This window comes from Dipodomys ordii, unplaced genomic scaffold (assembly GCF_000151885.1).
Source record: "Dipodomys ordii isolate 6190 unplaced genomic scaffold, Dord_2.0 Scaffold332, whole genome shotgun sequence".
Taxonomy (NCBI): Eukaryota; Metazoa; Chordata; class Mammalia; order Rodentia; family Heteromyidae; genus Dipodomys; species Dipodomys ordii.
This window is the reverse complement of record NW_012267548.1, coordinates 149,314-165,457: the sequence shown is the minus strand read 5'-3', so window position 1 is coordinate 165,457 and position 16,144 is coordinate 149,314. Positions and strand designations below refer to the sequence as shown.

General features: G+C 37.6%; 1 protein-coding gene across 1 annotated transcript in view; it reads right to left on the bottom strand.

Annotated features, from left to right (window-relative positions):
• Nucleotides 1–16,144, bottom strand: part of LOC106001608 (vomeronasal type-2 receptor 116-like) — a 50,681-nt gene that overhangs the window by 19,969 nt on the left and 14,568 nt on the right. Inside the window, 2 exon segments of the mRNA XM_013036655.1 lie at nt 759–991; nt 14,517–15,414. Of these exon segments, the coding sequence (XP_012892109.1) occupies nt 759–991; nt 14,517–15,414 (1,131 nt within the window).

Here is a 16,144-nt window from a genome sequence, read left to right as displayed (position 1 = left end):
TTGTATTCTTTGAATTGCTGACCTTTTGTCGCCTTATTTCTTTGTCCTTTGGCAAATTCTTTCATCATCTGTTTAATTGATCATTTGTCCTACATTTCTTCTTTGCTTTCACTGGAGTTCTTTCCTGGGTTGCTGCTGGCTTTGGAGTTGGTTTGCTGTCGTGACTGTTTATAAATCCTCTATTTTTCGCTGTTATTTTCACATGAGGATTCAGGTTTTTTATCAGAGTCAAATCCCAAGGTCTATTTTCTTCATAGACAGGTGACAGCCTTCACTTGGTTTTGGGTTAATTCCCCTGGTCAGTTTTCAGTGTGTGCTCTCAGCTCTGGGCTGGCTGAGAGGAACTTTACCCAGTCTCTAGTAAAGAATGAGCCCATTGAGTTCAGGATTCCGTAGTAGTCTTGGTTTCAGAAGGGTTGGGTTTTCAATGGCTGCACTGGGTATGTTTTGTGTGTGTGTGTGTGTGTGTGTGTGTGTGTGTGCCTTGCCCCTGGGTTGTTTCTCTGCTCTCTAGTGGCCGGTGCTTTGTTCTGCTGCTTGGGTTGCCTTATCTTATGCATGTGTGCATGTTCCACCAACTCTCTGCAACACTCACACAAATTGCATCTCAAAATGGGGGCTGGGATTTCAGAAGCACCTTCGAGGGGCCAGTGCCTCCCAATGGGGGCATATTTATCTTGTTTTTCTACAGGAGCTGGAATGGAGGTGCACCAACTTAGCAGATCCGATTGAGGGAGGGCCAGTCCTTTAGCCACTACCTGGTGTGGCACATACCTCGATTCCCCCTGGCTTGGCAGATTCTGTCAGGGCAAGGGATGGATCCCCCTGGTTGGCAGTTGTTGGCTGCTGCCAGTTCCCTGGCTTTGCCAATTCTGTCTTGGGGAGGTACCGTCCTCCTGCTGCTAGACATTGCTTGACCCACACACCTTGGTACCGGAGAAGTAAAGCCCTCCGCCAGCAGCTGCCCTGTGTGCAGTCCTGATAGCCAGAACTGTTGGCAGGATTGTGTCCCAGTACCCATCAAGTATGGATCCCTAACTGTGAGCACGACTGTGTCCCAGCTCCCACCAAGTATGGATCCCTGTGTCCTTCCACTCAATGTTAGTAGGTGGGGTAGGGGTGGGCGGGTTTTTTGTCCTCTTTGTCCCCTTCAAGGCTGATGTTCCTTCTTGGGTGGGGAATGAGGAGAAGGTCCACTTCAAGCCCTGTGTGTCACTGCCAGCATTGGTCTCCCATGGGGGAGGTCCTTGACAGGGTGTTCACTGATCCTGGGTTTGGTTATGGGCTGTCTGGCAGTGCTGTGGGAGTTCTCTGGATCTGGGTATCACGGTGCCATGCCTCTGGTCTCAGGCTGTCTCTGTGCTGTCCAGGTTCCCATGTTATGGACACAGCAGTCTGCTGCTAGTTCCTGAAGTCCTGGGCGGTGGGCTGCTCTTGAGCCTTGACAGTGCCAGGTCGCACTCTGGCGAGGGGTGGGGAAAAGATCTTCACGGGTTTCCGTCTTTGGGTACGCAGTCTATGAAAGTTTTTTTTTATCTTCTCTCCTTTGATTCCTGTGGTTCTCTCTTGTTCAGTTTTTCATTGTTGGTCTCTTGGGGATTTTACATGTTAGGCTTCTCCTTTCTTTTCAGTTGGAGAGAGAGTTAGGAGAGTTGGAGTCCTCTCATTTAACTTTTAATGACACTTTTCAGTTAATATTTTAAGATAGACTATTACATATATACAAATGAAAACTGCAACTTCATTGTATTCTTCCCATCAGTTGTAATATTGAATATCCATGTATTATTGTAATTCCTAGATATATTTATAATTTTCTCTCTTCATAAGGGTTATGTGTATGATTTGCCTAACATAGACAATGTTAGAACATTGTCAACTGACCTATAGTCACTCTTCTCCGTTAGTTTTATACATTTTCTAAATTTTATTTTCTTCAGGTAGTTGTACAAAGGAGCTGTCATTCAACAGAGTAGTTTATAAATACAGTGCCTCTTGATCAATTTCATTCTTGTCAACATTCCCACCCACTTCTTTCACTTGTCCTAATTTTATTATTATGTATCAAATTATACTATTTCTATTCTCCATGGATTCTATTATACCTCAGTTAGTTCATGGATAAATGCTTTGCTACCACCTAGGTACATTCTAGTTCCCACTAATGATCGTAATTTTGCAACCTGGGCTTCTCTGAATCTGGTATACTTCACTTACAATAATTCTCACTAAATCTTTCTGTTTCTTTATGAATTCTTTAATGTTGTTATTTACAATGAAAGAACAATTTCACTGTGTAAACACACCCCATTTTCTTGATCCATTCTTCTATTGAGGGATGTTGTGGCTGCTTTAGATTATTGTAAATGAAGCTACAATACACTTGGTTGTGATGGTAGCATTAGTGTATCCTTGCTTGTGTTCCATTGGATAAATGTCCTAAAGAGGAATTGCTGTGTCACAGGGGAATTCTATGTTTACGTTTTTGAGGCCCCTTGATACTACTTTCCAGACTGGTTGAACAAATTTACATTTCCACCAAGCATATAATAAATTTCCCTTTGGCCACATCCTTGGCAGCATTTGTTATTGTTTTCTTGATAACTGCCATTCTAACTGGGGTGAGGTACAAAGGCTGTGTTGTATTGATTTGGATTTCCATTATGACTGGGGATGATGAACAGTTTTTCATGTGCCTATTGGGCATTCTTATTTCTTCTTCTGAGAAGTCCCTCTTTAAGTGATAAACTCATTTATTACTTTGTTTGTTTTTTCTTGAGGTCTAAGTATATTTTTTGAGCTTTATGTGTTCTGATTCTGGAATTTTCTTTAGAAAGTTTTTATTTGTTTCCAAAAGCACTACATATCCCCTAATCTTTCCTGTAAAACCTTAATTGTTTCTGGCTTAACATTGAAATCTTTGATCAATTTTGAGTTGATATTGGTGAAAAACCCTGTGTGGACATTTAGTTTCAGTTTTCTGCACATGGATGTCCAGTTTTACCAGCATCATGTTTTCAGGTTATAATTTTTGCTCCTTTCTTCGAACATCACATAGGTCTTCTTTGTGTTCTTTTCTGGATCTTTTATTTATTCCACTGATTCTCTGGCCTACCACTTTTCCGATACTAACTGTTATCATTACTATGGTGCTGTAATAGAGTTTGTAATTTGGTAACATTATTCATCCTGCACTGTTCTGACTGCTAAGGCTGTAATATCTAAAATATACTTTGAACTCAAAAAATTAAATCTCAGAGAAACAGCCACCCAATTAATAAGTGGGCTAAAGAAATAAAAAGAGACTTCTCTGAAGAAGAAATAATGGCCAATAAACACATGAAGGAATGCTCAACTTCTCTAGCTATAAAAGAAATGCAAATCAAAACAACATTAAGATTCTACTTCATCTTAGTTAGAATAGGTATAATCCAAGAACTCTAATAACAAGGGATGCTGCTGGGGATATGCCCTAAGGGGAAGCCTACTGCATTGTTTGTGGGAATGTAAATTTGTTCAACCACTTTGGAAAGCAGTATAAAGGTTCCTCAAAAGACTCCACATAGAGCTCCCCTATGACCCAGCAATCCCACTTTTGGGCATTTACCCAAATGATCACAAACAAGACCAAAATAAAGCTACCAGCACAACTATGTTTATCACAGCATAATTCACCATAGCTAAGATATGGAACCAAGCCAGATGCTAAGAATTGCTTTGGTGTTCTTTGTCCTTTTTATTTTCCATGAATTTTTGGATCGCAATCTCTATCTCTTTGAAGAATGTTGTTGGGATATGAATGGATATTGCATTGAATTTGTAAATTTCTTTGAGTACTTTTCAAAATGCTAATTCTTCCAATCCAGGAACATAATGTATGTTTCCATCCTCCATTTCCTTTTCCAAATATTTAAAATTTTCACTATGGAGTTCTTTCACCCATTAGTTTTTTCCCAGGTATTTTATATTTTCTTTGAGGCAATTGCACATGAAGTTCTTTTCTAAATTTAACCTTCATTGTCTGGACAACAGCATAAAGAAAAGCAATTTGATTTCATACCTGGATATTTTCCTAATGTCTTAAATCAACTCTAATCTCTTGGGGGAGGAGATTTTGGAGACACTTAAATACAGTATAATGCTATTTGTAAAAAGGGGTAGTTTTATTATTGCTTCTCTATTCATTTCCCCTAAATGTTTTTACTGATCTTTCTAGGAATTCCAATGCTATGTTGAGGAGGATTGGAGAGAATGGATATCCTTGTCAAGTTCCTGATTTTAGGGGGAATAGCTTTGTTTACTAATGAATATAGTGCTAGCTGTAGGTTTGTCAAATAGAGCTTTTATTTATTGAGGAATGTTCCAAGAAGTCCTTGCTTCTCCAGAGTTTTTACCCTAAAGGGTTTTATCAAAGGCTCTTTCTGAATGGATCAAAATAATAATGTGGTTCTTGGCCTTGCTTCTGTTGATGTGTTGTAAAATGTTAACTGACTTACATATGTTAAACCAGATTAGCATTGCTGGGATAAATCCAGGTTGATCATAGCATATGAATTTTTAGTGTTTGCATTCTATTTACCAGTATTCTGTTGAGAACTGTTGCATCAATGTTCATCAAGGAGATAGGTCTGAAATTCTCTTTTCTCAATGTGCCCTTATTTGGTTTGTGGATGAGTATAATTCTTGATTCATAGAATAAGTAATGTTCCCTCCCTTTCTATTACACTGATGCATTTGAGGAATACTGTTGATACTTCTCTTTGCTCTCTGAGATTCAGATATTCAATATCCTTTTACCTCTCCACATCCCTCTAATCCTATTTTTCCCACATTACTACTTAAACCTAATAATTTTTAGTTTGTTAAATTCTTCTTTGCTGCCCTTAGTCCATTAATCCATAGTTGTCTGATGTTGCATAGATTGTATCTATTGAACTAGATTGTATCTGTAGTCATTTTGAGAGTGTAACTATAAGACACTGGTTGATGCTTGCCCTAAAATAGTGTCCTAGCACAAAATTGCTGTTGGTTTCATACCAAATGTGCAGAACAAGCCACAAAAACACAAGAAAAATGGCAAGACTGGTATCTCAACTGCCACTCATGATAATCAGGTGACAGAACAGTTAATGAATAATACAGAGGAGAGTTCCAAAAAAGCACTACAAACTCTTCTGGTAAACATGGTGAATGAAAAGAATGAAAACCTGCAGAGGACTCAGTGTGAGTATGATAGAGAAAGGAGGCAAAACAAAGATTAATACAGGAGCCCAAGGAAGGTACTCAAAGATTGATACAGGAATTGTGTGAGCAGACTGAGAACAGACAAAGAGAAACAAAGGAATTGTGTGAATCTGAGGAAGCTAATCAAAGAGTAATACAGGAATTGCGAGAGTGGGATGAGACTAGGAAAAGATCAATAGAGGCATTCATGGAATCCATAACCAGACAGCAGAAAGAATTCAGGGAGACCACAAAGGGAATATTGAATGGAGATAGGAGAGAGATTATAAAATAAAAACAAGGCAAAATGGAAAAACAAAATTTAAATTCAAAAAGTGAAACACTTAAAAATTATGTAAGTGTAAAGAAATGATAGTTTGAGAGGGACAGAATGAGAGGAGGGGAGGGATAGAGAGGAGACATGAACAACTAAAGAATAAAAATTCTTAAAATTAGTTACTTGAAAATTATATTGGTATAAAGAGATAATACTGCTATTGAAGAATTTTAGCCCAAGGGGTTGTGAATTGAGTAATAACTTTTTGGAGTAAGTGTATCACAATGGAGTATAAGGTCTAATAATCAATGATGGCTATATATCTGGGGATGAGCAGAACATTAATTAAGTTACATAAAAAAAGAAAGAAAGAAAAAAATGAAAAGAATAAAAAAGGACCAAAAGATCAGAAGAGATAAACACACACACACACACACACACACACACCCCTAAAATAAAAATTATTAGAGGAAGCTGGGTGCCAGTGGTCACGCCTATAATCCTAGCTACTTAGACGGCTGAGGATCACGGTTCAAAACCAGCCTGAGCAGGAAAGTTCGTGAAACTCTTATCTCCAATAAACCACTCAGAAAACCAAAAGTGACACTGTGGTTCAAGCAGTAGAGCACTCACCTTGAGTTGAAGAAGTGAGATACAGTGCCCAAGCCCAGAGTTCAAGCCCCACAATGATCCAAAATAAAAATTATGAGAGGAAAGAAAACTAATAGAAAACTATTTTTTTAAAAATTTAAAATTAAAAAGGTACAAAAAAGATTTCTTTGTGGATTTTCTTTGGGGTGGTTGGGGGGGTGTGGGGATGGGGAGGGAATAGGAAGCTCCTGTGTCTCCCCTGTGTCTATAACCAGTCTCTTGGTGGAGTCTCTGGTCTGCTTGTGGTGTTTGGTTTTCCTGTGGCTTGACTGGTTTCTTAAGTTAGGTTGTTTGAGAAGGCAAATAAATTCTCTTGTTTACCCAGGATTTTGTGATCCTGCTCCCAGGCTAGTTCAATGGGAAGGAGATCTGCTTTGAGTATCATAAAAGAGAGAGAGATGGCTGTTTCCTCTAGTTTGGAAATGCTGTGATGAGGCTAGGTTCTGGGTAGGGTTGTGGCCTTTCAGCAGACAGTAGCTTTTCTCTGAGGGGCTAGCTCCTGAGACTCTCACAGAGCCCAGCCTGGAGCCATTCTCAGGGTTTATGTTTACTGAATTTCAATTGATTGTCCAGGCTGCTGTAGGGAGGGGCAGCCTCTGGCTTTGTTTACCCAGTGAAGTAAGGCAATCCTCAGGGGGCATCTCACTCTGCTTGGGCTGGGTGATTTTCCCCTGGGGGGAGCTTAGCCTGGCAGGTCAGGTCAGGTTCCTGTGACCTGCTAATTGACTCTTTTGTTTTCTTCCAAGGCTTGAGTTGGAGCTAGATGCTGAGCTGGGCCTTTGTCAGTATCAAAGGTGGAGATCTCCTGTAGTGGGAGAGGGCCAGCCTTCCCTCCTCTACTCCTTGAGAAGGAGTGAGGCTGACAGGATTCTACTCACACCAGAGTCCTGGTTCCTGGGCTGTCTCTGGTCTGTGATCTGCAGGATGAAAATATCTGCTCCTTGTCAGTTCTTGGTGGTGTTGAGTAGAATTAGCTCACCCTTTTAGTCTTGCGCCTTTGTCTCGGATTCTCTCTGTTGTAGGTATGGTGGCTACAGCCACTGTTGGTGCCACCACCAATGCCTTGGCTAACAGCAAGTGCTCAGATCTGTCTCCTTGCCTGGATTTTCCCTCTGGCCAAACTCTTTGCACTGTGATGGAACACTTGGTGTGATTCTCTAGCTTAGGATAGTTCACTGGAACATCAAAACTGCTCTCTATGGGAGCAAGAGCTCATTTAGACTCCAGGTTCTCCTCTGCCATGTTCTTCCAAAGGCAAGGGGATTTGTTTTTGTATAGCCAACATTTAAAGTTATATATGAACTCAGCTTTGGGTTCATCTTAATGTCTTTTAGCTTAATAAATTAAGTTTGTTCCTAATAGAATACAAACATGTTATTTTTTTCCATCTTTAAGTAGATTGATATTTAAATTTTACTATTTGTATTACTTTAAATTTTTACTAGTGTATATGGTTAAAATGGGTTTTATTTCTTAATTTTATATGGGCACATAAAGTCTTTTGTCCAAATGTCCTTGGATCCATTACATTTTATTTCCTCTAAAATTTTAAATGATCTTAATGGTCTCCATTATTTTATTTTCATTCATAACTATGAAATCACCAACGTTTGATAGAATATATATAAGACATTTTAAAGCAACAAAAATCAGATAAAAACATGGCATTTGATTCCCAATATCACTCACACACACACACATACCCACACACACACTGAGAATATAGGCAAAGTATGACTCAAGGACCAAATCCAGCCTGATTCTTATGAATAAAGTTTTATTATAAGACAATTTGAAATATTCCATATTTTCCTTGCTTCCTTCTTAACTAAGTTCTATTTATCTAGGAACTTTTCCTTTATGTGTATTTACTTTCTCCTTATCTCCCATTCATCCAATCTTACTTCAACACATCAACCCATCCATTTGTATATTCTTTTCATTTCTTCATTTGAGAGAAAAAGTGTTCTGTAAGATTATTGAATTCCTAACTAAGAGAAAATTAGTAAGGATTACAAAACAATATGCAAAATCACTGAAATCATATATTCTCCCAAGAACTTCACATACATCATACAATGAGGATTCAGTATTTTACTCAATAATATAAACTCAATTCTGTTAATGAAATACCTTAAATGAATAAGAGAGATAGTTAAAAAAAGTAGAAATTGATGAATATTTTGATTTCTTGATTAGCATAATGAGGAAGTTGGAAATTAATTACATTAACATTTGTTAAACATCATGCCCCTAACAAAAGAACATACACATAATATTTTTGCCAAATATTGTTATATTGTAAACGAAATTTTTAATTTATATAAAGTTATAGTACATTTCATAGACATTTATTTATTAGAAATGTAAATATGAAAAAAGGTTTGAAGTCAAACTGGGAAAGAAATGGTACGAGACTCTAATTTCCAATAAGACAAACAGTGAGAAATGGAGTTGTGGTTCAAGTGGAAAAGAAGGAATGAGTAAAAATGTTAAAGGACAGTATAATCCTTGAGTATACATATGCATAAATTAATTCAATTAATTTCAGAAGAAACACATAATGAACACTAGTAGAGACAAGAAATGAGTGTAATTGTGTCTATATTCCTTAAATCTTATTTTGTAAAAATTACATACATGGAATGGACTTAGTCAAGCTATTTGAACCAATAAGTGATGCTTTCCTTATCAAATTAAGTGTTTTGAAATGTGACAAATAAAAATGTTCATGTATAAACAGATTGTAAGAAATGATATTATAGGAAATAATCTTATATATTTAATATTCAAAATTCTTTGTGTCAAGTTAATACATAGTGATGAATCAACCATAAAATAAAAATGATATTCAGCCAAGAAGATGCTTACTATTATGAATAATGGACTTTAATATTAGAAGAAAATTCAAAAACTCTTATGAATTATAATCTTCAATGAAAGTTTATTTTTTGTAACATATACATGTCATTCTTAACTTATATGAGGGAAGCAGTGTGAGAGGGAAGAGGAAGAAAAAGAAGGAGATTGAAAGAGATAAAAAGAAAATACTACTGGGATAGAGAGAAAGGTCCCACAAAAGAGTCAGCATAATTTCAAAAGGTGAATGTGTGAGTGGAAATATACAGTTAGTGAACAATACAGTATCTCTGGACAACATTAAAAGATGTAAATTTATGAAGAAGAAAATATTAAGGGAATGGATTTGAGGACTCTGCAACAAATGTGGTGTGCAGACAGCAGTCAATATACTGAAAAATTTACAATGAGATGTACAAGATGCTATGTCCAAAACGAACTTTATAATTTTGGGTGGGGTGAGGGGTGGAAAGGTAGGGGGAATGTAGCTGACCTGGTGGGAGGGAAGGAATGGTAAGGAAAAACAAAGGAGGAGGCAACAATGATGGATAAGATTTGTGCTCATTACTTTGCCCATGTAATTGTAACCCCTATGTATGGTATTTTCCCATTAAAAATTTTTAGAAGAGTTATTGAGAAAGACAAGAGTGAAAAGACATTAAGAAGAGGGGATAATAGAATTAACTGCAGATTGAAAAGGTGGAACCAAAAATACAGAAGCAAAACTCCAGTTTAAATTGTGATCACCATCACTTGTGACTACCACTGCTAAGAAAATGCACATTAGTTCCTTAGTCTTTGAAATAAAATTTCTATAATATAAATTATGACAAAAGAAGACACAATTACTGTAGATTTAGATCAGACCTTGTGAGTACTAAGCAAACCTATGTGCTTAATCTTAAGAATGATTATTTCTCCTACTGTCTTTCACCCTGAAGTCATGCAGAGAATTTCTCTTTGGCAGATGTTGTAACACTTTAGGGCAAAAATGCATCCCAGGAGGCCCACACTGGAGGCCAAGATAGAGAGGACTTCCATGGCCACCATGATCTTCCCCTTGGTACTGTGGTAGACAGGCAGGAAAGTGAGCCACACACTGCAGAACACCAGCAGCATGCAGAAGATCAGGAATTTGGCTTCATTGAAGGTGTCAGGTAGGTTCCTGGCTGCAAAAGGTACAGTGAAGCTAGCCAGGGCCAGGGAGGCCAGGTATCCCAGGACACAGTAGAAGGCAGTGAGGGAGCCCTTGTTGCACAGGACAATGATGTGGCCATGTTGAGAGTGTGCATCTGTGTCAAAAAAGGGAGGAGAGATTCCCAACCAGACTCCCCAGAGGGTTACCTGGATGAGGGTGCAGATGGGGATGATGAAGTTAGGTTCACCTGATACCAGCAGCCACCTCATCCTTCTCCCTAGAGAAGTGGCCTTGAAGGCCAGAACCACAGTCACTGTTTTGGCCAATACTGTGGAAGCAGCCACAGTGAATACAACCCCAAATGTGATCTGCTGCCTGATGCACGTGACTGTGTTTGGTCGGCCTAGAAAGAGCAAGGAACAGAGGAAACAGATGATGAGGGAGATGAGCAAGATGTGGCTGAGAGCCCTGTTTTTGGCTTTGACAATTGCAGTGTCTTGGTATTTCACAAACATTCCATGAACAGCAGCAGTTAGCAAGGAGAAGCAAAGAGCCATGCTAGCCCAAGGGCTGTTCAAAAGCCAGGAAACTTGCAGTTTTCAAGAAGCACTGAGTCCTGTGTGTGTTGGCATACTGATGAACTGGACACTTCACACATTGCTCCATATCTGGTGAGCCATTTATACTACCATTACTTTTTTAAATGATCATTATTTTCTTCAAAGATTTTAGGAAATTTTTCAGTTAGGTGAAATCCTGAGATATCTGTATTTAGTATCATAAATATGTCTTTGTATTTTTTTCCTTGGCCATAACTGCCTCCCATTTTTATCTTATTCATTTAGACCTTTGTTATTGTCAAGGTGATTGCAGAGTGATTACTATTAAATAAATAATGTAATATATATATATATATATATATATATATTTCTTGTCAAACTTTTTACCTCTTCCGTCATTTTTCTCCTACTTTCCCTCCTCCAAAAACTCCCCCCACAAGTTGTACAGAGATCATTTCCAACATACTGTCTTGTGCATATTGCTGTTGCATTGGTTCCCCCTTGTCCTTTCTGTCACCATTTTGTTGTTTTCCTTCCCTAATTCAGCTAAACATTTCTAGGGTACCAAAATCAAATACTGTGACAAAAGGGGATACCAATAGTGGAAAGCATATACAAAAGATGCATGAAATAACATAGTACATTAAAAAAAAACAACAACAACAAAGAAAAAGTTTCTCTGCCCACATCTTGGAGAACATTTTACTTAGCATCATCTTATATGGTCATATGAACATAGCTATTGAGCTATTCTGCTCATCTGCTAAGATTATCCTAGACGTATACTAATTATTGTAAATAAGGGAAACCAAGGACCCTATGTTTATTTGGGTCTGGCTTACTTCAATTAATATGATTTTTTCCAAGTCTTTCCATTTCCTTACAACTGGGGTGGTATTTATGCTTCCATCAGTCTTTTTTATTCAACATTTTTTCACTCAATGACTATCACATGTATTGATAATGTAACAGTTTGGCTACTATAATATCTTTTTTTTTTAATTGTGAAAATACCATACAGAGGGGTTACAATTACATGGACAAGGTAATGAGTACATTTCTTATCAAGAACTGTTGCCTCCTCTTTGTTTCTGCTTACCATCCCTTCATGTCTCCCCAGCCCCTGCGCCCCCCTGCCCCCCCGCACCCTGGGCCAAAGTTGTAAAGTTCATTTTTCGACATAACGTCTTGTACATCTCATTGTTTCAATGAGTCCACCTGTATCCCTATTTAAATGATTTGTTTTTTCCCCTTCCCCTGCACAAATTATACCAACATCAAATACAGTGACAAAAGGCATTATAGCATGGGAAGGGACATACAAAGCAACAAAGAAATCATCTTATAAATATGTTAGAAACAATAGCAAGAAAGAAAAAAAATTGAGTCCTTATCCTGATCTTTTCTACACTACTTCTCACTCATTAACAATTCTTCAAGTGTATTAAAATTGTAATTATATAGCTTAAATTTCCCTACATGTTTTTGTAAAACATTAATTTTACCCTGTGCCATATTATCCTTGATTCATCTCATTAGATTTGGCTTGCCTGCTAACCTGTGAAGCTGTAGTTACAGATTGACCACTCTTGGGCACTCTATATTCTTGCTCAATTTTTATACTGAATCTAACTTACTGAGCCCTTGTCCTGTGCCTGGGCACTGAGAAATAAAAATATGTGAGATCCATGTTTTCTGTGCATATAACATATACCTTTTAAGATGAACACTCTCCTCAATAAGACATTTAATTTCCTGTTAGAATTTAGACTTGTCCTAATGCTTAATTATAATAAGGATTCCTGGAGATAACTTTGCCTGGAATAGCCTGGAAAATATTACTAAACATATATAATTCAAAGCCATGATCTACTGTATTGCAATTAGCAATACCATCTCTTGTCAGAATTTAGTTATTAACAGGGAGAGAGAATGGGCTCTGTAATCATAATACACAACTTTTGCATTAATTAGTTTGGATTGAGGAAAACTAGGGAGAGATAAAGAATTTCTTCATTTAAGAGATAAAGTTTTGTGTAAGTTTACTGAAATCCTAACTCAGAAAAATTAGCAGTACTATAAAAGAATATGTAAATTCACTGAAATCACATACTGTACCAATAATTTCACATGACACAATGAGGATTCTGCATTTTAATCAATGATATAAGCTCAACTCTATTAATGAAATTCCTTAAAAGACAAGGAAGAAAGCAAAAAATGCAATAGAAAGTGATGAGTATTTTGATTATATCTTGATTAACATACTGAGGAAGTTGAAAATTAATTACATTTTCTTTTTTCTTTTTGTCAGTCATGGGCCTTGAACTCTGGGCCTGAGTGCTGTCCCTCAGCTCTTCAGCTCAAGGCTAGCACTCTACCACTTGAGCTACAGGGCCACTTCCAGTTTCCTGTTGGTTTATTTGAGATAAGAGTTTCTCAGATTTTCCTGCCTGAGTTGGCTTTGAACCATGAAACTCTTATCTAAGCCTCCTGAGTAGCTAGGCATGAGCCACTGGCGCCCAGATTACATTTTCTTTGTTAAACATCATGCCGTCAACAAAAGAATAAGCAAACAATATATTTTGCCGAACATTGTTTATTGTCAACTAAAAATTTAATTTATAGAAAGCTATGGTAAGTTAGTTAGCCAGGTATGTTTTAGAAATTTAAATGTGAGAAAAGGTTTGAAATCAGCCTGATCAGGTAAGTGTATGAGACTCTTATTTCCAATAAGATGTCGAACAGCTCGAAAAGGAATGGTGATTCAAGTGGTAAAAAAAAGCCTTGAGTGAGAAAGGTAAAGGAGAGTATAGGCCCTGATTACAAGTATGCATAAATGAATCAAATTATTATCAGAAGAAACCTGTAAAGAACTCTTGAACAGACAAGAAATGAGTGCAAATAGTATAGAGCCCACTAAATCAACCTATTTGAAACAATAATTACAGATTGCCTTCTCAAGATTTGGACATGTGGCACATAAAAATTTTCCAGTTTGAACAGATTGTAAGTAGTGATGATATTACAAGAAATAATATTTTATATATTTAGTATTTGAAATTCTTGGTGTCAAATTAATGCAGAATGATTAACCAACCATAAAATAAAATGTATATCCAGGCAAGAGGACACTTATTATTATGCATGACCGACTTTAATCTTAAGAGAAAATTCAAAACATCTCATACATTGTAACCTTGAATCAAAGTACCATTTACCATTGTACTATTTATAAGTCATTCCTAAGTTATATGAGGGAAGCAATGTGAGAGGGAAAAGGAAGAAAAAGAAGGATATGGAGAGAGACAAAGAGAAAGACTGGGACAAAGAGGAAGGTCCCACCAAAGAGACTTAGCATAATTTCAAAAGGTGAAGGTTTTAGTAGAAATATACAAGTATTGAATAAAGCAATATCTAAGGACAACATTAAAAGATGTAAATTTGTGAAGACGAAAATATTAATGAAATGGATTTGAGGACTCTGCAACATGGAAGTGTGCAACACGAAGTTAATATACTGAAAATTTTAGAAGAGTTGTTGAGAAAGATAAGAGTGAAAAGATATTAAGAAGAGGGGTAATAGAATTAAGTGCAGACTGGATAGGAGTAAGCAAAAATATAGAAGCAAAACTCCAGTTTAAATTGTGATCACAATCACATGTGTCTACCACTGCTAGGAAAATGCACACTAGATCCTTAGTCTTTGAAGGATACATTCCATAATAATTACTGTAGATTTAGATCAGATCTTGTGCATACTAATCAAACCTATGTGTTTAATCTTAAGAATGATTATTTTTCTTACTGTCTTTTATATCTGAAGCCATGAAGAGAATTTCTTTTTGGCATTAATAACATGGAGTAACACTTTGGGACAAAAATGCAGCCTAGGAGTCCTGCACTAGAGGCAAAGATTGAAAAGACCTCCACAGCCACCATGATCTTCCCTGTGGCACTGTGGTAGACAGGTAGAAAGGTGAGCCACACACTGCAGAACACCAGCATGCTGAAGGTCAGGAACTTGGCTTCATTGAAGGTGTCAGGCAGATTCCTGGCCAGAAAAGCCACAGTGAAGCTGGCAAGGGCCAAGGAGCCCAGGTATCCCAGGACACAGTAGAAGGCAGTGAGGGAGCCCTTGTTGCACAGGACGATGATGTGGCCATGTTCAGAGTGTGCATCTGTGTCAACAAAGGGAGGAGAGGTTCCCAGCCAGAGTCCACAGAGGGTCACCTGGATGAGGGTGCACATGGGGATGATGAAGTTAGGAGCCCCTGATACCAGCAGCCACCTCATCCTTCTTCCTGGGGAAGTGGCCTTGAAGGCCAGGACCACAGTCACTGTTTTAGCCAGCACTGTGGAAACAGCCACAGTGAAGACAACCCCAAATGTGATCTGCTGCAGGATGCAGGTGACTATGTTGGGACGGCCAAGAAAGAGCAAAGAACAGAGGAAACAGAAGATGAGGGAGATGAGCAAGATGTAGCTGAGAGCCCTGTTATTGGCCTTGACAATTGCAGTGTCTTGGTATTTTACAAACATTCCAAGAACAGCAGCAGTTAGCAAGGAGAAGCAAATAGTCATGCTAGCCAGAGCTATGCCCAAGGGCTCTTCAAAAGCCAGGAAACTTGCAGTTTTCAAGAAGCATTGAGTTCTGTGCGTGTTGGCATACTGATGATCTGGACACTTCACACATTGCTCCATATCTGCTGAGACATGTACACTATGATTATTTCTTTTTATGAACCTCGTTTATTTCCAATTATTTAGGAAATTTTTCACTTAGGTGAAATCCTCAGATGTCAGCATTTACTATCATAAAAGTGCTTTTATATTTTATATATTATATTTTTCTTCTTTATTCTGAAATTTATATTGTCAAGGTGATGTACAGAGGGGTTAAAGTTACATAAGTTAGGTAATAAGTACATCTTTTGTCAAACTTGTTACCCCTTCCCTCATTTTTGTCCCATTTTTGTCTCTGCCACTTTCTCCCCACAAGTTTTATGCATCATTTCTGATATAGTTTTGTGTATATTGCGGTTGCATTGGTGCCTCCCTTGGCCTTTATCTCACCATTCTGTTGTTGTACTGGGCCCTTGTCCTTTGCCAAGAAGAGTTCTAGACACTGAGAAATAAAGATATGTGAGATCTATGTTTTCTGTGTGCATAAAATATCTTTTAAGATGAATACTCTCCATAATAAAATATGTTTAATTTTCTATTAACGTTTAGACTTGTCCTATTGATTATTGATAAGAAGGATTCCTGGAGATAACTTTGTCTGCAATAGTCTGAAAAATGTTACTAAATATATAATTCAAAGCCATGGGATATCATATTAAAATTAGCAATACCACCACTTTTCAGAATTTAGTTATAAATAGGGAGAGGAGCATGGGCTCTGTAATCCTAATACACAGCTTTTGCATTAAC